General features: G+C 41.8%; 2 protein-coding genes across 4 annotated transcripts; both read left to right on the plus strand.

Moving 5' to 3' along the window:
• Positions 1-3,107: 3,107 nt before the first annotated feature.
• Positions 3,108-4,034, plus strand: LOC118588259 (olfactory receptor 1019-like). The gene has a single exon (XM_036194478.1). The coding sequence runs from the start codon at positions 3,108-3,110 to the stop codon at positions 4,032-4,034; it is 927 nt and encodes a 308-aa protein (XP_036050371.1).
• Positions 4,035-9,723: 5,689 nt separating this feature from the next.
• On the plus strand, positions 9,724-26,912 carry LOC118588817 (zinc finger protein 39-like). Of its 3 annotated transcripts, XM_036195366.1 has the most exons (7): positions 9,724-9,825; positions 11,185-11,241; positions 13,631-13,760; positions 16,310-16,436; positions 21,086-21,178; positions 23,155-23,213; positions 25,261-26,912. In XM_036195366.1, exons 3-7 carry the CDS (start codon positions 13,713-13,715, stop codon positions 25,456-25,458), a joined length of 525 nt encoding a protein of 174 aa, XP_036051259.1. In that variant the 5' UTR covers positions 9,724-9,825; positions 11,185-11,241; positions 13,631-13,712; the 3' UTR covers positions 25,459-26,912. The 3 variants fall into 3 exon arrangements, with proteins under 3 accessions (XP_036051259.1, XP_036051257.1, XP_036051258.1); XM_036195364.1 differs by lacking the exon at positions 25,261-26,912 and having other exon boundaries at positions 23,155-23,895; XM_036195365.1 differs by lacking the exons at positions 13,631-13,760; positions 25,261-26,912 and having other exon boundaries at positions 23,155-23,895.
• Positions 26,913-27,457: the final 545 nt, after the last annotated feature.

Here is a 27,457-nt window from a genome sequence, read left to right on the forward strand (position 1 = left end):
TTGGTTTTTTAAAAACTTTTTTTAAAAACAGGCCCTCTAGTATCCCAAGTTACACTCCAACTCTCTAGATAGCCAAAATGATCTTAAAATTCTGATTCTCCTGCCTCCATCACTCAAATCCTGTGGTTACAGGCCTTATTCAATTTTTGACTAGTGATAATTTAATAGGTTTAGGTAATATTTCAATGAGCACACTGTGGAACAAGTTAAGCTAATAATCATTCTTTGTCACCTCATCTTCTTACCAGTCACACAAAAAAAGTGAGTGCAGAATCCTCAGAAAGCTAGGAACAGAATAATCCCAGGATCTAGCAAATCCAACTCTGAGTGAGCACCTAAAGGGATTACAATCCCCATATTGAAAAGATGTTTGCATTACTGTGTGCATGGAAGCACTACTGGAAGGGACTGACCTGCAGAAACAACCCAAGTGCCCATCAATGTGGGAATGGATAAAAAGTGGTGATATACGCACAGGGGATGCTGCACAATCTTTAGGAAAGAGGGAAGTCCTTTCTCTGTCAAGAAAGATGAACCCGGACATCATACTATTTCAAAAAGATGGGGACAAAAAGACAATTCTGTTGTTACCCTTTTCAGTGAGAAATCACTCCATGCACTTAGAGCTTACTAAAGGAAAGTTTCTTTTAATAATAGAGAGCGACCACTCTAGCTAATGCCAATAAGGAGAACAGTTCAAAGCAGAAATCTCCCATAGTTTATATAGATCAGTAGCATCACATCACATTCATACACACACTTTTATCAGGAAGTTGCTTTTAGGTTCCTGCCCAAATTATACTTATAGTATTAAACATGTTTTTCAGAGACAGAAACTGCAAGTTTTGGCTATTTGTGGACAAATGGGGGGATTTACAATGTAAAGATACAATGTAAAGGTATTGTCACAGTCACCTTGGTATTTAACATTTGCTGCATTAACAAGGGCATCCTTAGAGGGACAGTGTTTCAATGCTTTGAAGGTACAAGTTTTCACAAGCCGGAAAACACAATGTTGTGAATGTCCTTCACTTTCACATTAGCAAATAGCTCCAAATTTAATACCACTTCCTAACAAAATCCACATCCCAGTCACACCAGATTCTGACAGCCATTCAGCCAGACAAACCAGCCAGGATCTGGATTTGGTTTCTTCCAAAACCAGAGGGAAAATCTTGTGCCAGGGTTTATCGGGTCGATTTAGGAAGAGGAGGCTGGGAAGATGGGGGAGGGAGAGAGGAGGCAGGCAGTGCCTGGGCACAGCCACCATGAGCTAGTCTCAGTCACGGTGACAATTACATTCACCCGGCCTTTGAACCAAGCGTCATTCTGGCTGTGGCTTGCTGAGCACTCAGTGTCAGTGCCTTCCCGAGGTTAATTCTCTTCCACATGAGCAGACTGGCTCCGCTCTGTCTTCCAGAAATAGAATTATGCTGCTGGTATTTCTGTGGACTTTACAAAACTGCATAAAACCTAGAGTTTTTTAAGGTTTATTTATGTAATGTACCTTGGGGTTTTGCCTGCATGTACGACTGTATGAGGGTGTCAGATCACCTGGGACTGGAGTTACAGACAGTTGTGAACTGCCATGTGGGTGCTGGGAATTGAACCTGGATCCTTGAAAAAACAGCCAGTACTCTTAACTGCTGAGCCATCACTCCAGTCCCAGAAAACTTGAGGTTTTTTTGTTTTTTGTTTTTTTGTTTTAACCAGGACCTCCCTACCCACTCATTCACGCAAAGCTCCTTCAAGTATTTTCTCCTTCCATTTAACGAGGCATGTCTGTTAAGCTATATCAGGAATTCCAGGTAAGACCAAAGCCACTCTGTCCCACCCAGAGTACACCAGCAGTTGTACTTTCTGAAAACTTTGCCCTTTCCCAAACACAGTGCACATTTACTTTTCTAAGGGAATTGCCCACACTGCTTCCTCCAGCTGCCCAGGCTCTGGTACAGCACCCAGGCTGCAGCCTGGGCCTTCATCGGCCCCTATGTCTGCACTGCTCCCTCCCAGCTGACCTGGGGGTGATCGTGAGGTCCTCAGCCAAATAGTAGCAGTCTTTCCCAGGAATGTAGGGAATACGTGATAAAAGTGGGAGCCTCGGCCCCCCCGTTCAGCACCCGTGGCAGCTGTCTTCTCTGGAGCTGCTGATGAACCAGGAAAAGGGCTCAGAGCAGCAGATACTTCCATGGGTGTAACATAGTCTACTAAACCTAATAAGCAGGCTACACATTCGGCATCAGTGAGTGTTGGGGGTTGATGTTTTTCCACACCCGTGAGCTTGCTCACAGCTCAGTCTCCAGAGCTCAGAGCTAGGCTTCGAGGCTGATGTCTGAGGGAGACCACAGATGCTTGCTTTGGTTTGCCCATTCACTAATGTCCACTGAGGGCTCATCATCAGATACTGACCATCTCTACAGGCAGAGAAATAGTACAGCATGTTCCTGCATACCCACAGAGTGAAAAAAACCAGGAGGATAAATAAAAGTCTCTAGGAACAGGAATTTACAGAAACCTAGAACTCGAGTGTTTCATGTTACATGTGCTCTTCAATAGAGGACATTTGGCCAACAGTGTTGGTAGAATGATTTTTTTTTTTTAGTTAAAAAAAGACTCTTAAGAAAAAATAACAATGGAATTAATACTAAAGGTATGTGGGGGTGAATCAGCAATGGAAAGAAAATGAGATTTAGAAAATCTATAGAATATTAAGAAGGAAATTGTTAATAATGAGAGTAAAAATAGAAAACCACTCTATCCTTTAAAAAAAAAACATTGAAATGTTTATGAGTTGACTTGCTTCAATACATAGAAAGCAAATGCATGGGACTGCTTCCCACTTGACTCCATGGAGAATTTAAGAGCAAGTGTGCCCTCTCTCCCCTCCTCTCTTCTCCCTCCCCCTTTTCTTCTCCCACCCTTTCCTCCTCCTCAGTTCTTTGAAAGGCCATTTTTGATAAGCTGCTTCCTGGTGTTAGTTTTCTGGTGAAAGTCATGACTCTGTAGACAACATGGAGCTGCAGACACATGTTCTGAGACTGCCTCCTATTTCTGACCTCTCCCTTAGCTGTGTGTGGTCCCTGCATCTGAACACAACTTGAGCAGACATGTCCAATCACACAAGAGTGACTCACTTCATCCTCAGGGGCTTCTCAGATGTCCCACAGCTGAAATTGGTGGTCATCCCGTTTTTCTTGCTTGTCTACACATTTGGCCTCCTGGGGAACAGCTCCATCATCATAGCAGTGATGAGAGACAGTAGGCTTCACTCCCCCATGTACTTCTTCCTGAAGAATTTATCTTTCCTGGACATGAGCTACACTTCAGCCACCATCCCCAAGGCAGTGCTTATATCCTTCACAGGCTCGGGAGTCATCTCCTATCTCGAATGTGTAGCCCAGCTTTACATATTTATCACACTTTCATCTACCGAATGCTTCCTGCTCACGGCCATGGCTTATGACCGGTTCCTGGCCATCCTCAGGCCACTGCTCTATGGCACCATCATGAGCCAGAAATGTTGTGTTGAGCTGGTGGTCACTGCCTGGGTGAGTGGGGCCATCTACTCAGCCTTCCACACTTTCAACACCTTCTCCCTCCCTTACTGTGGACCCAATGTTGTTGAACACTTCTTCTGTGACATCCCTCCAGTCATGAGACTGTCCTGCACTGATTACCATCTCCATGAGGAGGTGGGCTTTGCTGTCAGCAGCTGCATTGTTATGAGCTCCTTTCTCCTCACGGTCCTCTCCTATGTGGGCATCGTGTCCACAGTTGTCCGCATCCCCTCAGTGGATGGCAGGTGGAAGGCCTTTTCTACCTGTTCCTCTCACCTGACCACAGTCCTCTTGTTCTATGGAACTGGAAGCTTTATGTACCTGAGGCCTGCTTCCCGGTACTCTCCAATCCAGGGTCGCCTGGCCTCTGTTTTCTACTCTGTCCTCACTCCTTCTTTGAATCCAGTTGTCTATTGTCTGAGGAACAAAGACATGAAGTTTGCTCTGCAGAAACTTTACTGTGGAAGAAAGTCCTGAGTCCTACAAGACCACAGTGTGTGGCTCTTAGGGTCTGATGGATGTTGCTGGAGCCAAGTGTTTTACACACACACACACACACACACACACACACACACACACACACACATCATGCCCCCTTTCCCTTCCTGTGACACTTGACATTGCTGATCAAGCCAGTTGCAGAACTTGCAAGAGGCCACCACAGTCCCTGCAGTGACCTTTCAAACTCCAGGGGATTCTATACCCTCTTCTGGCCTCCATGGGCATCCTGACCTATATGCACTTATCTACATGCAGATATACACATCAATGGTAGCATTTCAAAAATTAAACTATGTGTCTCAGAATGTCCTAAGAAATTACAGACTAAATGGCTTAAATCAAGTGAAAACAATTATACCTAGATTGATTCTTGAGACAGAAAGACAAACAAGCCAACAAAGAAATATATGTGTCTGCCACCAGAGACCTCTGACCTATATTCAGCTGATGAAGATGTTTGGTGATTGGTGTCCAACCATATGCTGACCTGCCTTCTAACTGCCCAGTCTTTTACTACAGGGTCACCTAGACAATTCATATAGTCTTGTTCTCATCTCCGTTTGCAGAACCTGAATTTATATATGAGGAAATGGCCAGCCAGGAGGGGCTGTTTGATTCCCTCTTCCCAGGCTCTAGGAGAACTCTCCAGAGGACCATTTTTATTGAGTGGCTGCGAAGTTCTCACATGGAATAGACTTTCTCCCCTAACCAGATCCTGTACCGCTCCCTCTATTTCACTGTGAATAATGTGCTATTGTTGGATTTCCACTGGATGTCTTCTGTTGATCATAAAAGTGATTTTACTATGTCAGTCCTAAGCATCTTCACCCCAATTCTCAAATGTACCTTTTGGGTTTTACATACTTCAGGAACAGCGATTCTCACTGCCAATGTCACTGTCTCTCTGACAAGCTCTGCAATGTGATTTTATCACAGGACTTCGTCTCTTGGTTCAGGGCTTTGCCTTTGTGTGTATGTATTTATAACTGGATACTGTCCACTCTTCCATGAAGTATTTAAGTTCCTTTATAATTAAAAATTTACTCAAATCAATTTATGAGAAATGTGGTCTCATCCCATATACTTCAGGAATTGTTCTATAGTGCTGTTTTAACTCCTCCATTTCCTGCCTCTGCTTCCCAAGTTCTGTGAGTTTGAGGCCAGCCTGTTCTACAAAGTGAGTTCCAGGACAGACAAGGCTACACAGAGAAACCCTGTCTCAAAAAGAAAAGAGAAGAGAAGAGAAGAGAGGAAAAAGAAAACTAATTTTCATCCAATTTCATTATGTGATCATAATTTGTGATTGTAAACATTTATAATGTTTAGATATTTCCCTCTCTTAAATTATCATCAAGTTATACAGAAATAAACATGTTTTCTCATACAGTCCATATAACAGAATCAAATATACATGGAGAATGTGAAGGTACACAATTTATTTTTAGTTCTTTTCTGATAGGGAATGTTTTATCTAATGCTACATGACATAAAATGGATATTCTCTTGTGTATCCACATTACATAAAAAGTGACACAGTGTTATTTTTACATTGGCCTAAGTTTTTAAAAAGATGCATTTTAGAAACTCAAGAACATGTACTAGAGTTTTAAAAATAAGTATAACTAATACACTAAAAGAAAAAATGAGAACAAAAAATAGAAGACAGAAAAAGGTGAGAAATGAAAAATAATTATTAAACATTTACAAATATTATAGGCAAATCTAATTCTGACCATAATTATTTTAAGTATAAATTATTAAAATATACCATTAAAGACAGAGCCATGCATAATTACTCATGCTCTTAATCCTAGCATTTCAGAAGCAAGAATGGATAGACCTCTGTGAGTTTGAGACTAGCCTGGTCTATATAGTAAGTTCTAGACCATTGAGGGATACACAGTAAGTCCTTGCCTTTAAAGAATGATAGATTATATTTTTTAAAAAAGACACAACTATATTCTATCTATAATTCCATTTAAATAAATACATAGATACACACAAACTGAAAGTTAAGAAATTGAGGAATGTAGGGGCCAACAGGATGGCTCAGATGGTTAAGGCCACCATCCACAGATGAACACATCCGCACAGATGCAAACATGCATAGACACATACATGCACACCACACACATACACATGAAAGAGAAAAACAAAAACAGGAATATGTTGCAATACTATCATAGACTCACTTTTCCAGAAAAACATGAAGGATACAAATGCCCCTATGTGTAACACAAATCTTAAAAGGTCTTATAAATAAAAACAAACCCAGAGCCAGGTATTGGGGTAAACACTGAAAGGTCAGAGAAATAGAACAAGCCACAGCCAACCTCACCTCACCAATTCCTCAGCTGGTCTTGTTTCCTCAGATTGAAAGCTTCTGTGTCCTTATCTCAATGGGTCTCAGCTAAACTGCTGCTAGAAGCCTAAAAGCTTAACTGGACCTAAAAAAATCTCTAGTTCCTAGTCCTCATGCCTTATATACCTTTCTGCTTCCTACCATCACTTCCTAGGATTAAAGGCATGTGTCATTGCCCCGGCCAGCAGGATTTCAACAGGGGCGACCCACCTGTGGGAGCAAATGAAAGAGACAGAGGACACGAGGGACTACAGCACAGACAAGAGATCAAGCTGCGGGTTTTATTTTTCTCCACAAGGCTTATATAGCATAGGAGGGGAAGGGGCAGGAAGGAGAGAATGGGGAGGGATGTGGAAGGGGTGCAAGATGTGGGAGATGTGCAGGTCGTACAACTGCAAGATGTCAGCTAAGGTCACTCACTGCTCAGGGGCCATTTGTTCTGTTGCTAGGCTACCTGACCATGGAATGCTCTTTACATTTGGTTGTCATGGCACCTGACTATGGGATGTTCTCTTATCTTTGGGGGCCTCTGGTTAGTAAACGGGTGTTACTGCTCTGGGAAGAGGCAGTGGGCTTATGACTTGTTCTCTGGCCTAGCTAGTACTTTTCCATGGTTCATGTTTGGTTCTTGACATTGCCATCAAGCCTGACTGTTTACAGTGTGGCTTTGAACTCACAGAGATCCAGATGGATCTCTGCCTCTGGAATGCTAGGATTAAAGGTGTGTGTGCCACCATTTTCTGGCCTCTATGTTTATCTAGTGGCTGTTCTGTTTCCTGACCCCAGATAAGTTTATTAGGGTGCACAGTAGATTGGGGGACACAATATCACCACATCTATGTTCATTTCTGATATCATTTTTCTTCCCCATTTTTCTGGTTCATGATGTCTGGAGGAACATATTAATTTAGACTCATTTCTTATCAAATCTCTGCCTCAAGGGCAAACATTCTCTGACTTTAACCTTTACTACTCAACACTTAAAAACAGTATCTCAGTGAGAAATACAAACTTTCTACTTTAGATAATTCACAAGAACTTTTTGTTTTAATTGGCATACTCACTGTCCTTGAAAGTGGCCCCATCTTTCAAGACTACATTTTGCATCTCAGTTTCATGAATGAATAAGATGACTGAGATTCATGCAGGATGTTTAGTACACAGACCCATGTGAAATGACCAGGGAACAAAGCACATCCTGAGCATTCTTTCTGTACCTTTCCTCTTACTGTTCCCAGGCTTGGGTACAGCTCCTTGCATTCACATTGACTCTGGTGACCTGGTACTCTAAGGGTGGTGCCCAGAGTCTGAAGTGCATCACAGAAGCCCACAAGGACTGTGCCTGGTCCTGCTCTGAGGCTCAAACAATAGAAGTGGCCTGTTCCATGTGGAAACATTTGTCACCCTGAGGGAAAGTTCAGCAGAAGCTACATCTCCATTCACACAGAACCCTTCTATCTTCAAAGTACAGAAGGAAAGACAGGGTTTAGCGGTAGGTGAGTTCCTCCCAAGTCCTGATCTTGAGATGTTGCTGATGGAGGTGTGACTAGCAAATACCTGTAACTTTGAGTCCTAGATGAATGGTTAACTTTATTCACAGAGAACTCCAACTAAATATACCCTTTCTCATATCTTACATTCTTTTAGTCAGATACATAATTATCTCACTTTATAAAAATGGCTCAGCTACCACATGGCAATTCACAATTGTATGTAAGAACGATGCCTCTTCTGACCTCCACAGGCTTATGCATGCACATGGTGTCCATACACATATAATTAACTAATTTTAAAATCATGTTTAAAAGTAGGCAAGATGTATTAATAGACATGTCTTACAAAAACATTGGAAATGAACATCTTTATACATAAACAAAGTAGGCCAGACTCAGAAAAAAAACAAATATTGTGTGTTTTTCCTTGGAAGTAAAAACTCAATTTCATATGTAAGGTTTTATTTTTATTTACGTATTCTAAATGAGTGTATGCTCCGTGTGTGTGTGTGTGTGTGTGTGTGTGTGTGTGTGTGTGTGTGTCCATGAAGGACAGAAAATGGCGTTGGATCCTCTGGAAATAAGGTTACAGGAGGTTGTAAGCTGCCCAACATATTATTGGTTGGGTCACCTGAAAGAGCAGCAAGTGCTTTTAGACATTGAAAATAGTGGGGAAATGTTTAGAAAAAGTAACAGAACTTTGGCAAGAGAAAGGCAGAGCAAACAAGAGAAATGGGGGTGATGTAACTATGTTCAAATCTATCATATTTGAGTGAAAATACCATGAAAGCACTTTGAATAATGAATAAATTTTAAGGTATTTATTATAAGAAAGAATTGACATTACCTTTTTGAGGAAAAGTTTTATATGGTCTTATGTGTGTGGCACAGAATATAAACTGGTCAAATTTGGGGGTGTGGCTATACAAATGGTAAGCCTTTAACATGGCAGTGTCAGGAAAATGCAAACTAAAATCACAGTGAGTTACCATTTGTATGAGTGAGCTTGTCAGTAACAGAAAAGTTGACACTGTTATGGAGAGTGTGAAGATGAGCAACACATTTTTAAAAGGAGCTGAAAATGGATGGATGGATGTTCATTATGGAAAATGTGAAGGTTTCGCAAAAAGATTAAAATGCAACTCCTGTAACAGTTGGCAAGTCCAATTGTGAAATATAAATAAAGGATTTCAGGTCAGTGTGCCCGAGATTCCTGCACTGCTATAGTTACCGCAACATCATCCATAGGGGTCAAGGTATGACAATTACTTGTGTTCATCCCATAGGTATATGAAAAGGAAACATGAATATCCACAATGAAGTACATCTCAAAAATAGCAAAACCTTGTTACTTTGGACGACATTAAAAAAAAAAAAAACAAAAAACAACCTTGGCCGGGCGGTGGTGGCGCACGCCTTTAATCCCAGCACTCAGGAGGCAGAGCCAGGCGGATCTCAAGTGAGTTCAAGGCCAGCTTGGTCTCCAAAGCGAGTTCCAGGAAAGGCGCAAAGCTACACAGAGAAACCCTGTCTCTAAAAAAAAAAAAAAAAAAAACAAAAAAAAACCTGAAGGACGTCATGCTAAATGGGATAGTCAGGTAGAGAAAGAAACACAATTATGTCGCAGGTTTAGGTGGGAAAGGTCTAAGAATAAAGTGAGAAGTAGAATCTGCTAGTCAGCCTTGTTCCGTCAGCGATTGGTACCTATTACGGTCACTCAAGATATTCTATCCAATCATGGAGAGGACTCGGATCTGTCCAATCAGATGCTCTGAGGCGGGGCGTACTTTCCTGTTCTGTCTCCGGCTCCGCCATGTTGCTTCCGGTTTCCGCCGAGGTCGGGCGCTAGTGTTTGTGGCCCTAGGTTCTCCTTTTGGTGAAAGCTTCACAGAGGCTGACGTCCGGCACCAAGGTGAGTGCAGCCGCTGGGGGCCCGGCGGGAGCAGGCCGGGATCGGTCCTCAGCTCTTCGGCTGTTCCGGGTGCAGACGGCGCTGGGCTGGGATCCTGTGCGGGGCTGAGCTCACTGCCTATCTCTCTCCATTCTGGAAGCTGTGCTCAGCCTGGCCCTGTTCCTGAGTCCATCTCCTGCGGCTCCTGAGCTTAGTCCTCCCTCCACCACGGTGTGTGCCCCCACGCTGCAGTTCAAAAGGACTTTGCTGACTGTCCCTGTAATATTTCATTGTGAGGGCTTCACCAGAGAGGAAGGCATTGAGGAGTCAGTCAATCCCGTGACCGGTTAGTGAGGGAAAAGCTGGTGGGGAGGATGTTGACAGAGAAGCGATGGCTGGACTCCTCGGTGAGGGGCCAATGACTTTGGGGTGTTAATCTGCTGGACCACAGATACCAGAGACTTAGCCATCACTGCGTTCTTGCTTCATTGCCAAGGGCATCTCTTCAGACCTGGAGAGTGTCTGGAGGGAAGAGCTATGACACAGCAGTAGTTCACAGAGGAGCCGAGCTGTCTAATTGTGGTTTTAGCTCCTTTGGACCCACACTCAGAACTGTGGCTTCCTGGAGCCTATGGTAGTTTTTACTTCTAGTGTTCTGAATAACCTAATACTCTTTTTTAAAAACAGTATAGAAGCGGTGTGTAGGGACACAAAGTTACCATCTCCGCCAGTTCTCCTGGGATAACGTTTTAAAACTGTACAGATCTCATTTGTTGTAGCTACACGAGCTAGCGCAAGTGGATTTGTGGGAGGGAGACCTCAGGAAGAGCAGCCATTGTGAAATATCACTGCAAAAGTCCTGCAGTAAATACTCCGTGTTCGGTTTTGCCAGTGTGGTCATGAGAGGAAACCATCTAGATGGGAGGAGACACACTTTCTGTGGAATTTAAATATGTAAAACAAGATCTACCAGTAGGGCAGTTCTGTGTGGTGCGTTTGTATTGAACCGTACCAAACTGACAGGAACCTAAGTAATATTGCCTTTGTAGCTTCCTGTGATTTCTGTGACTCAATAATGTTCATTAAACACCCATCCTTAAAACACTGAATTATTTTAGAATAACATAGTTGCTAAGCAAGCAGCAGATGTTTCCATTAACCTGTGTGTAACTGAATGATGACTCTCTACCACTTAATAAGATGCCTGGTGCTTCTTCAACAGGATCCACAACAAGTTGTGGCAGTTTTCAAGTATAATACACTATTTCCGCACAGGGAGACATTTCCGTTGTCTTGTAGCTTTCTCCCTGTCTTTGTGAATTGGGATCTGAAAGCAAGATCATATCTAGTGAGTTAATTTCTGTTGACCTTCTCTTCTAGCTGTGATTGCACAGTCCTCTCATGTCTGAAAGAGCTAGGACAATGGACACATCTGAGGTAAGTTGTATAGTTAGCCTCACCTTGTTTTATAGTGTAGTTTAGGACTTTTGAAAATTGGAATGGAAGAGTAAACTTAATGTAAGGTAGAGCATGGGATGTGTTGACGGAGCCACATTATAAGGTCTTTTGTAGAGTGATTAAATCACATGTAACTTGGTCTCTAGTTTTCCTGACACAGTCTGTTTGTTGTAGGGGTTGGATTGACTCAGAAAGTAAGTGCCAACTTCTCATGTCCTGTGAAGTCTAAACAGGCTTGCATGATGTGGACAGAGCTTCATCCCCAGGCTGGAAATGAACACAGCCTTCAGCAGTGTCAGTTCACGAGTGCTCAAGCTCAGATCGATTCACAGGGCTCTTCTTGCTGGCTAAAGTTGTATAGTTCCAGGGAGCTTTGGGGAGAGCCCAGTTATGTCAGATGAGACCTGGAATGTATGAAGACCACGTACTGTGTGGGTCCTTCACTTCTCTCCCTGCGTTTCCTCTGCTTATGTGTGTATGTAGATCATAACAGTGTCCAAACATAAGTTTCTAGTAATACTTTGTCTTTACAGTTTGCATTTTTTCTCCTACTCACTGTACTCTGGTTCAGATTCTCAACATTCATCGCAGTCAAATGGCCAGCTGCCTTACTTAAATCTTCTGCCGTGCTGCAGAGCTGTGCCCATCATCTTCACCGGGAAGGTCTTCATTTCGGTCCTGAGATTGCTGCTGCTTTCTTAGCTTTTCTTCTTAGTTCTTCCCCTCCTTATCATAGCTTACGCTTTTCTTCTGCTCAGTCCCTACCCATCCCACCTTAGAGGACTTCTGTAACCCAGCCCTTTGAGTTTGGTGACTAGTTCTTGGTAGCATGGACCACTTGTTTAGCTTTCAGATCGTAATTTTAACTCCTGTGTTGCTATGCAAAGACATGTCAAGCTCTCCTTGACAAAATGGAAGTCATAGCCTCCATTTTTCCCTTGTATATGATATTGTCGCTGATCTACCTTATGGCCTTGATGAGTGTGCTGGAAGGAGGGATTTCTTTTTTTTTTTTTCCTGGATCTTTTTTCCCTCCACTTCCCTTCCCTTCCTTTGCTCCCCGAGGTCTAATGTTAGGAGTTGCAGTTCCTGCTGGCTTTATTTGTTGTTCATTCTTGGTCCAGTGGCAGCATGTGATGCTGTAGATGGTGAGGAAGTGTGGCTGCCTGAAGACAAGTATATACTTTCTTGCTCACACTGGAACTGTCCGTCTCTGCTAGGCCGGAAGGGTCTGTTCCTCAGTGGTGATGCCTGTGTGCCGATGAGCTGTACTGCTACAAGCGAGTGTGGTGCAGGCCTTGGGAGTAAGTGGGGGAGCAGAAGTTAGTGGGATACCATTTGTGTAGGAGTCACAAGAAAGGCACACGGAGCACAAGTGAAAACAGGAGCATGGGTCTGAATAATATGCATTATCTTGCTTATATATTTTATGTCAATACTTCCATCTGGTTCATAGATCATAAAAAATATATTCCTTGCTCAAAAATGTCTTGACATTATTTTAAACACAGGAAACAGGACCAGCTAGATTGCAGTCCCGACAGGGCTGGGGCAGGAGTCTCTACAAAGGCTATAAGTACACTGGGTCAGGTTCAATAGCTTGCCTGACGTTTCCCATATACAGAAGCCAGAGCATAGGAATCCACAGGTAAAGGTGAGAAGAGTACCATGCACTCTTACCTTCATTGACGTACACAATGGCTTAGGTTCATGGTCAGTAGCTTAGAAGGAATTCTGGATTCAAAAATTGAGGCCAAACACATTTGGGTAACAGGAGTGTTGACATATTATCTGGATGGTAGAAAGAGATAAAGGTATTATTTGTGTCTCCTATCAGACCTTATCAGAAGTGACCTCAGCAAAGGACTTTATAGGTAAAGAACTTGGCACTAGGAACTTTTAAGGCAAGATCTTACTAGGTGACCTTGGTTGGCTAAGAACTTCTCTGTAAACCATGCTGGTCTTGAACTCACAGACCACCTGCCTCTGCTTCCCGAGTGCTGCCTTAAAGGTAAGCACTACCACACCCAGCAGCTAGGACTGTTGTTTTGTTTCTGTTCCTGTAGCCACGTGCGCTACTGGCCTACCTCTCTTATGTTGATAAGGGGCAGTGCTTCTAGCAAAGGCCACACCCATGAGACTGTTCAGCTGGAGGAATTGATTTTATCCTGAGCACTTTGCTTCTTCTGACTCCAAGGCAATAGGTGGAAAAGGAGCTAGTGGTGGTTTTCCTGAGTAATCTAGACAATCCGACTAGTCTACAATGGCAATAGGAGGGGATATGCATTACTTTTATACTGCTGTGACCAAATAAATACCTGAAGAACCCACTTAGGGGAGGGAGATTTATTCTGGCTCCTTGTTTCAGAGGAGTGAGTCCATCATGGCAGTGGTGGCAGGTTGGAGTGGCTCCGTCAGTGGAGGTGTGAAGAGGAGCGGCTGTTCACACCATGGCAGACCTGGAACCTGAGAGAGAAGTGGGAAGGAACCAGGGGCAGGTATAATCTCCAAAGACACCTCATTTCTAGTCTACTTCCAGCAGCCAGACCCTATCGCCTAAACCTTCCACAGCCTTCAAAGTAGCACCACACACTGTGGATCATGTGCTCAAAGCAGTGAGCCTGTAGAGAGCATTCCATAGTCAAACCACAAAAGGAAGAGTATGTCTAGAGTACAGGAGATCACTAAGGGCATCTCTTAGTATAACTGTGCCCTCTTATAGCCAAAACACCCCCATCAGGCAGGACTACACAAATATTCCAGACACTTCAGTTATGACTGTGGGTCAGGAATGTTTTTGTGTATGTCCACATATATCCAAATATTTTGGATGCTGATTTTTCTCAGTAATTTTTTTTTAGGTATAGAATTAGGAAGTAAATATTTAGAAGTGACTGCATCTTTTTTGTGACTATTTCTTTGTCTTGGGATCTAATTTTATTATATATGAATTCAAATTTCTCAGCTTTTATTATAGTTGTGTATTTATTGACTACTTCCTTTTAGAAAGGTATTTCCTCATTGAAAATTAAAAGTAGAACAGTTCAGACCCAGAAGTCAGTGTAAGCTGTAAAACTTGCTTCAGTTTGCATGTGTGGGTGTTCATCAACGTTTGTTTTCGGTGTTCCTGGTCCATCCTCAGGATTGGATCTTCTCTAGCTAATGCAGTCTATATCCTCTGACGTCAGAACTATAGCTTATGTTTTGATAAACAACACCTCCGGCTTTGGTGGTTATATAAGCAAGGTATATATCACATCTTTGGCCACGATAGCTTCACAGAATGACCTTCCTGGAGTTTGCTGATCAGTGAGGAAAAGAGCAGCAAACCGAGTGCCAGCTTCAAAAGGCCATCAGAGGTGGCAGGTCTCTTCTGCAGATAACTCCGTAGGCGGCGTTAGCTAGTCCTGACTGAGCTGAAATGAGGTGGGAATGGAGGTATATGTTCTGTTCACATAAACAGCACTGAAAATGAGTAGGCAGTGGTCACCGTGTCTGGAATCCTTCCACTCATATGCCAGCACCTCCAAAGTACCATCTTTTTAGCGCTTTGTGCTTGTGTCTCAAAATGATGCCAGGAATTCATTTAACACTCGTTATGACTACTCTTATCTCAGACATCTGGCATTTATAGATGAATTTCAACCTATTGTGTACAAAGTGTAACAGATTGGAGTATGTGTAGGAACATGGTAATGAGGTGAAGGGGTAAACCTTGAGAAACATCATCTTCACTACAGTCTTGGAGTCTTGGGCAGGTGTGGATGGCCTTAACCCTGAAGATTGGACACCTTCTTAGATGAGGCTCTGATTCTGTGCCCTGGTCATTACTTCCCAAGCCCATGGCTCTAGTTAAGGAACTTCTTATTCTGTTTCCCAGGAAGTTTGGTCTTTGCCGATGATAAATGAAAGCCTTTCCAATGTATTATGCTCAGAGAATAAGCAGCCCTTGTCCTCTCTTTCTCATTCACAAGTCTCAAATCCTGCTTTTTGTCTGAGTCAGTTACTAGGCACCAGCTTAAGAAGGTCATCAGAGATGACAGGTCACTTCTGCAGCAACTTCGGAGGCAGCGTCAGTTAGTTCTGACTGAGCTGAAGTAAGGTGGGAATGGAGGTGTATGTTCTGTTCTGGTCTCTACATACTACCTTAATTTGCTTGTGTTCCAAAAGAAATTAGGAAACAAGTTATCATGGGAAAACAGTTGTTTCCAGGTTAGCAAAACCACAGGAGAAAAATAATCTATTGTTTCCTTCCCACAAACTACCTGCCTCCTTTCATGTCACATAGTTAACACATCAGTTCCCATAAATTGTCTACGTAGAAAGCTTGGAAACAAACTGGCGTTTTTATCAAAGACAAAATATATTCATGAAAATGCTGTTCTTAATTTTTATTTTCTGTTGCTGCTTTGTGTTTCCTTCTGTGATGAGTTTCCAATTTCTTACTAACTCTTTTGTCTGCCTAGCCCCTAACTCTTGGGCCCCCTGCCTCAGCCTTCTGGAGAAGTGGGATCTGTGGAACTTACCACATTGCATGTCTTCGGTTCTGTGAAGTGATTTTTCCCCTCTGGCTCTGCCCTAAGACCCTCCCCTTTCTCCTTTCACGGGATGGCTTTCAAAACATCTAGGTGTTGAACTGGCTTCTGCTTGTTTAGATACTGCCCTAAAGGGTGCTAGTGATGTTTTTTATCTGTTGGATCTAGCAGTTCTAAATTTTAGAAGGGCATATGTGGGTGCCTATAACTGTACTTATATAACTTACAGACAACATTAACTACTTAGATTTGTAATTGTTAGAGTCAGAGATGTATTCAATAGGGAAACCAAAGGATTATCTATTGCTTACATTTGTTTTCTACCTCTTTTCTTTCATCATTGCTAAATTAGTATGTTTGTAAGGCATTTTGCAGAATATTTTTCTTCCATGATAAGAAAACTTATATGTATATTGTGTGTAAATGATGCTTGTGGAGAGGAGTGACTTCCCATATTCCTATTTCTTGCCCGAGGCTGAAGGCTTGGGCTGAGGAATGTTGTTTCATTCCAGGGCTTGGTGTCATTTGAGGATGTCTCTGTGGACTTCACCTGGGAGGAGTGGCAGGACCTGGATGATGCTCAGAGGAAGCTCTACAGGGATGTGATGCTGGAGACCTACAGGAGCCTGGAGTCCTTGAGTGAGTAAAAGTCCCCAGTAATCCTATTCGAAGCCTATCCCTTTTTCATAAATACAGGAACTACTTCCAAGGATTTTTTTGTTTTTGTTGTTATTGTTGTTTTGGTGCTAGGGACCAAACTGGTTCTTGTACAATATAGGTAATTACCCAGCACTGAGCTTAATCTCCAGACTATATTTTTTTTAAATGTATGAGTATTTTGCTCCCATGTATGTGTGTGCACCATGTGCATACAGTGTCCAAGGAGGTCAGAGATGGCATTGGAGGCCCTGGAACTAGAGTTACAGACAGTTGTTAGCAGCCATGTGGTTGCTGGGAATCAAACCTGTCCTCTGCAAGAATAGCAAGTGTTCTTAATTGCTGAGCCATTTCTCCAGGCCCTGCCCTGTTTGTTTGTTTGTTTGTTTGTTTAAGTTTTATGTGCATTGGTGTTTTGCCTGCATGTCTGTGTGGGGGTGTCGGATCCCCTGGAACTTACAATGTGAGCTGCCATGTGGGTGCTGGGAACTGAACCCTGGTCCTCTGGAAGAGCAGTCTGTGCTCCTAACTGCTGAGTCATCTCTCCAGCCCCTGTTTGTTTGTTTTTTGAGGTAGGGTCTCAACATAGCCCTGGCTGTCCTGGAACTCATAGAAATCCAACTGCCTCTGCTTTCCAAGTGCTGGGATAAAAGATGTGCTCCACCACATCTAGTGCTATTTATAATTTTAACTGGCACATCATAGTTGTACATATTCATGAAAACATTCCTCCTCCCCAGTCTTGCAACATTAGGCTCGAAGAGCAGCTCCTCTCCAGCACTCTTCTATGCCTCGTTGTGGAGTAGCCGGAGCTGTCAGCACAGTGAGAAGCAGCAGAGAAAGCATCAGCACTGTCACGTCCAATAGCAGAAGCTAAAGTTTTATAGTTATTTTTCCAAAAACTTCCTATATACTGCACATGATAGTACATACCTTTGATCCCAGCACTTGGGAGGCAGAGACAGACAGATCTTTGTGAGTTCAAGGCCAGCCTGGTCTACATGGTAAGTCTAGGCCAACCAAAACTACATAGAGACTCTGTCTCAAAATAACAAAACCAAACACATTTAAAAAAAAAAAAAAAAAAACCCACCTCTTCCTGTTACCTGTTCTTTTGGTTTTGTGCATGTATCAGTTTTTACATTGTTGCTCTCACTGGAAGTTTCTCTGTACTGGATTGCCACTTTGGTGTTTGTCCCTTCTCTATTCCTCTTTCATCCCTTGCTTTGTGTAAGAACTTACTGCTTTCTTTCTATTGTGTTTACCACATCTTACCACATTGTTGAATGGTGGTAGACTTTTTATTTGTTGCAGTGCACTTTGAAGTTTTTTGTTTGTTTTTAACAGTTCCTCATTCAGGACTGTGCTATCTACTTTTAGTATACTTTTCATGATTTTTTTAATGCCTGACTTGGGTGGGGGAAGGACTGGATGTTTATTTTGTTGTTTGTATGTGGTCCGTGCACATCAGTTTATGGGGTTTGCCTGACCCTTTACATGCATGAGGCGGCCACGGGAGGCTTCCTCTGCTCTCCCCTTATATCTTGAGGCAGACTGTCACTGAATCAGAAGCTTGCCTTTCCAGCCAGGCTGTTGGCCAGCAGTCTTCTGGAATGTGCCTGTCTCCTATCCTCCTCCTGCCCCCATCCTCCACCACCACCACCACCACCACCCCCAGCTTCGTCTGAGTGCTGGGTCTCCAACCCTGATCATCTTTTCAAATCTGACCCCATTTGAAGATGGGATCTTACTGTGTAGCTTTGGCTAATGTATTAGTTACTTTTCTGTTGCTGTCAAAACACACCATGACCAAGGTAACTAGACAAGAAAGCATTTAACTGGGCTCCTGATTTCAGAGGGTAAGAGTCCATGATGGCAGAACAAGGCATGGAGGCAGACACAGGTGAGATGTTACATCTTGATCCACTAACAGGATGCAGAGAGAACACTGGGAATGGCACATGACTTTTGAAACTCAAAGTTTGCCCACAATGACATACCTCCCAACACCCAGTCTTACTAAATGAGGACCAAGGGTTCAAACATGAGTCTATGGACACCATTCTCTTTGAGAACATCACAGCTAGGCTACGGCTCACCATCCTTTTGCCGCACTCTCCTTAGCGTGCAGATTATAGGTGTGAGCCATCATGTTGAGCCAATCCTTACTATTGATTTCTAGTTTGGTTCTTTGTGGTCTAGGACACCCAGGGTATGTTTCGCTTTGTTTTTGTTTTTTGTTTGTTTTGTTTTGTTTTATGGTACATTGAAGCTTCTTTTGTTTCCTGACATTTGATCTGTTCGGGAGAGTGCTTTGTTGATGAAGGCAATGTGTGTTGGGTGGAATAATTCTGTAATGTTTAAAGCCTCTTTGGTCTCTAAGTAAAGTTTAACTGCACTGTTAATTTACTTCTCATGTGTTTACATTGTGTAATTGGGTCCTCTAGCAGTTGTGTGTGTGTGTGTGTGTGTGTGTGTGTGTGTAAAATGTTATAAAATGTATACTATATATGTGTCTATTAATACACATGTATCATTATAATGAGCCTTGTCTTTTTTTTTTTTTTTTTTTTTTTTTTTTTTTTTTTTTTTTTACAATGTTTGGTTATAGTTAACAGTTGTGAGGTCTGTATGTGTTGGCCATAGTTAGCAGTTGTGAGGTCTGTATGTGCTGGCCATAGTTAGCAGTTGTGAGGTCTGTATGTTTTGGCCATAGTTAGCAGTTGTGAGATCTGTATGTGCTGGCCATAGTTAACAGTTGTGAGATCTGTATGTGTTGGCCATAGTTAGCAGTTGTGAGGTCTGTATGTGTTGGCCATAGTTAGCAGTTGTGAGGTCTGTATGTGTTGGCCATAGTTAGCAGTTGTGAGGTCTGTATGTGTTGGCCATAGTTAGCAGTTGTGAGGTCTGTATGTGTTGGCCATCATTTCAGTCCCTTAACCATCAATCTAGGTGTGCCTTCATTGGCACACTGACTTTTGCTTAGGCAGTAAATCATCAAGTTTCTTTTCTGTTGGCCATTCGGCCAGCCTGTATCCTCTGACTCACTGATTACATTCTGACAGAATGCTGTTCTGGGTGTTTTATTGTTGCTGCTTCTCTTCATATCTTCTGTTCTTTTCTGATAAATCTTTGTTGTTTTGTGGTTTCCTATATATATAGGAATTATTTTAAACTTACTTTTTGTGCATCTGCTCTGCATTTGAGTTTTTATCTTTCCATATGTTTTCATGATAGTATCCTGTGGAATGTCTAGTGGGGACATTAGCCAATTTTTGTCAAGTCAGCCTGAGGTAATGAAAGCTTTTACTTGTTTACATTTGAAAGTTTTTGTTTCTGTTTGAATGTTCTGGTTATAGTATTGTTGCTTGGAAATACTCTTTGGTATTTTCCATATATCATCTCATTTTTTTCTTAGTCTGTAAAGTTTCTACATTTGGAGATATTTACTGTGCTATAATGGGTATTGTTTAGTGTATGACATACTGTTTGTCTTATCGTTTAAAAGTTTGTATTGCTTTTATTGTATTTATTTCTGTGTGGTGGGGGCATGTGTGCCTTGGGGTGTATGTGGAGGTCATAAGACACCTTGCAAGAATTGCATCCTCCTTTCATCATGTGGTTCCTGAGGATTGAACTTGGGTCATGAGTCTTAGATGCAAGTGCCTTTACCAGCTGAGCTATCTCATCTGCCTTTTTTCCATTTTCTTATTTTGTAAAATGCAGTTTTTTAAAGCTATAATTCTCAGCCAAGTGCAGTGGTGTACACCTTTAATCATCTCAGCACTTGGGAGGCAGAGGCAAATGTAGCTCTGACTTCAAGACCAGCCTGGTCTACAGGATGAGTTTCAGGACTGCCAGGGCTACATAAAGAAAACTTGTCTTGAAAAAACAAAAAAGAAAATATCTCTCTCCACAGACTTTCCTTCAAAATTCAGTGCTAAAATTATTAAAATGTGCCGCATGCTGGCTCTCAGGCTATCTTAGAGTTCTTTGGTTTGTAGAGTTTTTTTTTTAAATCACATTTAATTATGTGTGTCTGTGTGTGTGTTTATGTATGTGAGTACAGTGTTCACATAGGATGCAAGAAGGTAGATCCTCTGGAACTGGAGTTTACAGTTGTTTGTGAGCTGCCTGGTGTTAGTGCTTAGAACTGAACTCTGGTCCTCTGCAGAAGTGTCCGCTCTTCCCTCATGGGTCATCTCTCCAGTCCTGTTTTGGACTTTAATAGTTGACTGTAATACACCTTGGGGATTGATCTATTTTGATTGAATCTGTGGATGTTCTTAAAGCTTTCAAGAAATGTTCTCACTGGTCCTGTCACTGCCCAATACCCATAGTAAGACATATGTTGGTTTTATGTGTCTGGGCTTTTTGTCTGCGTGTATGCCTGTGCACAACTTGAATACAGTGCCTTCAGAAGCCGGAAGAAGACAACTGGTTTCCTGGGACTGGAGTTTGAAACAGTTGTGACCCTCCATTTGGGTTCTGGGAAATGAAACTCAAGTCCCTAGCAAGAGCAACCAATGTTCTTAACCTCTAAGCCATCTCTCCAGCCCAATGTATTGTCATTATTTAATGTACCTGACTTAGCAGTTAGCCAAAACTTGACAATTATTTCCTACTAATAGACCAGTGTGATCCCAAACCTGAGTTGATCCTGAAGTTGGAACAAGAAGCTGAACCATGGAAGGAAGAAGATGTCCCAAACCAGAGCCTCCCAGGTCAGTGAATGTACCCTGGACACAGATGTCAAGTTGAGGAAGCTCATCAGATGGTGGCAGTGTTGAGCTATTGTTTCCATTTTTCTCTTGTTCCAAACTTGAATTTAAGTGTTCTTACTCATCCAACAATCAGTATGTATAGTATATACAACAATCTGCAAGGGAGGCTCTTACATTAGTCAGGGTTCCTTAGAGGAACAGAACTGATAGAACATGTGCACGCGTACACACACACACAAATATGGTATTTATTAGAGCGGATTACAGGCTGTGGCCCAGGTAGTCCAACAACAGCTATCCCAAAAGAAAGGTCAAGAATCTAGTAGTTGTTCAGTCAGGTCGGTGAGACTGGACGTCTCACCAGTACCATTTTGTGCTGGAGTCTCTGAGGATTCCTAGAGAGCTTCTGTCTTCAGAATATATTGGAATCCTGAAGAGCTAGGCCCTAAAACCAGTGAAGGAGTGCCTCAGCAAAAGATAGATGCACTTGCCAGTGAGGGTGAGGACAAGCAGGCAAAAAGCAAAAACCTCCTTCTTCGGTTCATGACCTTTATGTGGGCTGCCACTGGACAGTTTGGCCAATATTTAGAGTGGGTCTTCCCACTCAAATGATCCAATCCAGAAAATCCCTCACAGGTCTGTACAGCTGCTTGGGTTTGAGTCGGTTCCAGATATAGTCAAGTTGACAGCCAAGATTAGCCATCACACCACTTTAGTTATTTTTGCCATGTATTATTTTAGGCTTAGCAAATTCATTCCCCTTTCTAGTTTTTGCAATATATTATCTTAGGCTAAATAAATTCTGTTCAACCTGTGGTTGTTCTTAGACATGTTTGTTGGTGGCTATTTTTTATGTTCTTAGTTGTCCTTTACTCATTTTTTATAGCTTATTTTGAGCATTTATTTATGTGTTTATTGCTTGTTACTTGCTCCCTCTTATACACTTGTTTGATATTCTGAAACAAAGAATGGAAGTCAAGAAACTTATCAGCAGGCTAAAGAGCTCTGTTGTATTGAGAAATAGAAATTTTGGCATTTAAGAAATCATCACCCCTCCCTCAAAGTCTTCCCTGAATAAAAAAAGGAAAAAAATAGTAAGGTCTAAAGAATATGCAATTTTAAGATTATCACTTATTTTGATTTAATTTAATTTTAGACCACTGATTTCTAAACATAGTATACAATATGTGGGTGGACAAGAACTCTCGAGTGCTTATTATTATTATTCCAATTTTGAAGTTAATAGTTTGAAACTAACACTGAAAACATAGTCATTTAGACAGCTCACCAAAGATTGATAGAATATGAGAAAAGATGCTGAAAATAAAATCATGTATATGAAGACAGCAGAATTTGTGAAGCTAGGAAGCACCTAGGTAGATTCTAGGATGGAGTACATCTAGAGCTTAGTGTGACATCTAGGAGACCTTGAACTTGAAGGTCAAATGACCTACAGATTGCTTGTTTCTGGGCTCAAATTTTATGAAGGATTATGCTATTAGCCTTCCACTTTTCTCTTTGTGGAAATCGCTCTGATTCAGCATATGCAGTGAACTTGTACAGGAAACTCCATTAGTTTTTCAGTTTTAACATGGTCAAAGTGCCAAAGCATAAATACAGGAATAGATAAAGGAGAAGCAGGATTTTATGAGTCAGTGTGTCTGTTTACACCGATAGGGAAGTGCCAGTCAGTAATGTCAGACCTGTGCAGCAGTTCTCAGTATTGTGGGGACACCTTGCCTTATGGAACCAAATGTTTACAGGTTTCCCTGCATGTTGTATTTAATTCAGATTAAATTGGGAATATTAATAATCCATTCTTCTGTATATGGAGGGAGATTGTTAGTATTTGAAAAGTACTGGAGATGCCTGCATCATTTCATCAAGAAATTTTTTCTTAGGTAACAGACAAGTGTACCACACTTGATCCGTGTGGGTACTAACCAGAAAACCTTCCATTTCTTTATTTCTTCTAGATATGCAACATGCGAATGAGATCAACCAAGACTATCAAAATGTACATGGATGCAATCTGGTAATTGCCAAGAGCAGCAGCACTTCAGCTGAGGAGAGGGTTAAAGCAGGAAAAACGTTGACTAGCTCAAACCATGTTTTAAGGCTAGCTGTAAAGAGTGATATGTCTTCTGGAATGAGACCTGGGGTGCTTAATATGTGGGATTGTGTGCTTCTCCCTAGTAAGCCCAGGGAGATGCAGGCTGTAGAGGAACTTGATCTTCCTCATGTAACCAGGGTGTCCCCCAGACTTCCTGGGCCTCTTAGTCTATATCACAGTACTAAATGTGAAGAAAAGCATTTTCAGTATTGTGGGCACAGTGAAGCTCTCCACACGAAGACAGTGTGGATACAGAACACATTTCCTATCAGAGATCCTTCCAGTAAGTTGAAGAACTACAGGAAAGGATTAGAAAAGTTAGCTCATCCTGCCCAAGGGGGGACCCAGGTACAGGAGCAAACTTTTGAATGTAAAGTATGTGGGAAATTGTTCTATAAAAATTCTCACCTAACACAGCACTTAAAAACACACAAAGAAAAGGAATGTTATAAAAGTAATGATTGTGAGCCAATATTCAATATACAATCAAACCTCCAAAAACATCAGAGTTTGAATGTGGGAGAAAAGCCTTTATACATGTCATGAAGATGAGAATTACATTTGTCAGAAAGCAGAAAAATGTGTTCAGCAGAGAATCATAGGGGATGGAAGGAATGTGTATGAGAAAACTGTTTGCTCAAAATTAAATTACCGTGTTCAACAGAACCCTCACAAGGATGAGAAACCCCATGAATACAATATATCTGGAAAAACAGTTAATAAGTCAGACCTCCAACTTGAGACACCACACAGATATGAGAAAGCATATGAATGTAATACATGTGGGAAAACCTTTAACCATACACCAAATATCTACTCACATTCGAGAGCTCACACAGCTGAGAAACCCTATGAGTGTAAAGACTGTCAGCAGTCAAAACTCATCGTGAATCAGCAAGCTCACACACAGGAGAAACGCTACGTGTGCAATGTATGTGGAAAAGCCTTTTACAAAAGAGCCCACTTAAACGCACATCAACGAACTCACACAGGTGAGAAGCCATATGACTGTAATGAATGTGGGAAATCTTTTAGGCTGAAGTCATTTCTTGTTGTACATCAAAGAATTCACACAGGTGAAAAACCCTTTGCATGTACTACATGTGGAAAAAGTTTCAAGCAGAGGACAAGTCTTTACACACACATAAGAATTCACACAGGTGAGAAACCCTATGAATGTAAAGAATGTAGGAAATCTTTTATTCTCAAGTCATATCTCACTGTACATCAGAGAACTCATTCAGGCGAGAAGCCCTATGAGTGTGATGTATGTGGAAAGTCCTTCAAGCAAAACTCCCACCTTCACGCACATAAGAGGACTCACACGAGTGAGAAACCCTACGAGTGTATTGTATGTGGCAAAAGTTACAAGCAGAGTCCAAGCCTCTATACACATAAGAAAATTCATATGAGTGAGAAACCCTATGAATGTAAACAGTGTAGGAAGTCATTTAGTTTGAAGTTCCATCTCACCAGACATCAGAGGACTCACTCAGGTGAAAAACACTATCAGTGAAATGTGTGTGGATGAGCCTTTAAGCAGAGTTCACACCAGTGTACATCAGAGAACTTCCCCAGGTGAGAAATCCTTGAATGGGAAGAATATAGAATACCTCTCTACCACTAGTCATCTGTCCATGTTTATTAGGAGCTTTAGTGGGGAGAAACTCCATCAGTGTTAGGTCTGTGGAAAGGCCTGCTGCCAGATGTCAAGCTGGTACACATATCTTTTATAATTAAAAACTAAGAAAATATTCCAGCCAAAGATAATCAGAGAACTCACAAACATGAGAAACCTGAAGAGCATAAATGTAAAAACTAGCTCAACCATAAGATACAACTCATTAGAACATATACAAATGGGTGAGATGTTGAAAAACCCTTCCCTAGATATCATATCTCAGCAGTTATTAGGTAATTCACACCCTATTAAGAAACCCTGTGAATGTAGAAAATCCTTTAACCATAGGTCATTCTTTACTGCATACCAAAGAAGACACATGGGAACATCTCCATGAATGTTGTTTATGTGCAGAAAACACACACTCAAGACACACCTCTGTGTCCACCTGAAAACTCAAAACTGAGAAACTCTCTGACTGTAACGACTGTAGGAAATATTTCAACCATAAGCCATCTGTTGCTGTACATGAAAGAAGTCACATAGGTGAGTATAATGTAAGCAGAGAACCCTTTAAGGGATGCCGAGTCTCTTTGCATTAGACATGCACTACTGAGGAATCTATACAGAAATGCCTTTTTCAATAGACAGACCTCTCTAAACATCAGTGACTCTGGTCGGAAGCATATGAGTAATGTATGTGGGAAACCCTTTTGCTGGATGTCAAACCTTCACTCATACAGATGTAATCATTGTATGCATCTGGAAGAGCCACATAGTCTAAAGCAGACCTCAGGAAACATTTGAATTAGCACAGAGGAGACCTTGTAAACATAATATGTGGGCAGTGTTTCTAAGAAGTCACTCAGCGGGAAGTCATCCCACAAAGTCCTTAAGTCCAGGAAGCAGAGTACCATGTGCTCCCCAAGATTTATTTTCTTTGCTGCACTCATCAGCCTGTGTTTTGCAGTCCATTTTTGTTTGTGGGACCTTGTGCTAATCTCTTTAGTAGAATGTAAATGCATGTATCCCACTAACCCCCCAAATCTTAACAAACTCCACCTGGGAGCCCATCCATAGTTGGCCTGAAATGCAAATAACCTCCAGCGTGTTTAGGAGCCATGAATAGAAGGGCACTGTGGCTCAGAATTGTTCTGTCCAGAGAGCTATGATCCTCCTGCATGTTTCTACCATCTCTAGTGTATGGAAAGGAGATCTGCAGAATCTGTAATAGTGCAGAGCTACAGCCATTAGTTCACTCTAAGACGTGGTGAGACAGACAGATTGTCTTTAGAAAACTATCAGGAGAGAGATCCTGTGGCCACTCTTCATTCCCATGCTGCCTTGTTGGGAAGAAGAAATCCTGATAAAATTCCCAGAGATACTGAGTGTGTTTCTGGTAGGGATCTTCCATTAAACAGATCATTGAATGCACATTGCTTTTATGTGTGAAACCTTTCAATAAAATTTCCAGTCAAGTTTCGACCAAGGAAAATTATCATTATGGAATCTATACATTAATTTTGGGGGGGCAAGAAATGTTAAATCTCATATTCCAGTTGTTTTTCAAAATCTGCGTGCCAGGAGATGAATATTGGTAATGCCTATCAGTGGACAGCTGCCTGTCTGGGGACATTTGTGATGTTTTAACTAGAGTTTGGGAGAGGCCAGTGGCACATACAGGGATGTAGCTGAACAGCCTACAGTATATTGGATAGTACACTCATGTATGTATGGTTCATGGATATGAGTGTTCTATGATGAGAATAAGCAAAAGAGACTCTCCGTGTTTCGTGTAATATGTGTTGCAATGTACATTAATTGATGTAATACATGTTGCAACGTACATTGATATTTCCCACATTTGATGTCATTCTGGCCTCTTTACATCTTCCTAGCCTCAGACATTGTATTATATACTTTCGTAGTCGTGTGTCATCTAAGTGTGTGTGACAGTTGTTACTGGCTCAAGTAAATAAAGGTATTCTTTTCCTAACCTTGTGATGTCTTGGAGTGGTCCTGTGTGTCTGATAGGAAAAGTATTTACAGTTAAAGGCACAGAAAGAGGTTTGTTCACAGCTGGAGTGAGAGTTGATTTTGGACTGTTGTGAACTGTAGTGCTCATTCCCTCCCACCCTCAGAGGGGTAATTTCCCCTTTGTTCCTCTTTCTTGTGCTTTTAAATGGGACGTCAGCATCGGCGTGAGTATGTGCACCACATGCTCTGAAACCAAGGTTCTTTAATCTCCATTACAAAATAGAGCCTGTCTCAATGTGATGTGCTGAAATTAAAGTACTCGCCATGTAACCTGGAACATGATGAAAGGTCTATCTATCCTCTATTTCAGTGAATTAGTTTTCCTTCTTCCAAGTTGCTAGGGGCCTGCAACAGAATGTTGAGCTATACTCCAGCATTTCCTACTTTGCCAAAGTTGGATTTGATTTTGTTCCCAGTCCTACATACTGATTTGGGGGTTTAGCTCTACTGTATTTCTAGTAATTACTTGTGATCAGTATTTTATGCTACGCATGTGAGCCAGCTCTGC

This window comes from Onychomys torridus, chromosome 8 (genome assembly GCF_903995425.1).
Source record: "Onychomys torridus chromosome 8, mOncTor1.1, whole genome shotgun sequence".
NCBI classification, from domain to species: domain Eukaryota; kingdom Metazoa; phylum Chordata; class Mammalia; order Rodentia; family Cricetidae; genus Onychomys; species Onychomys torridus.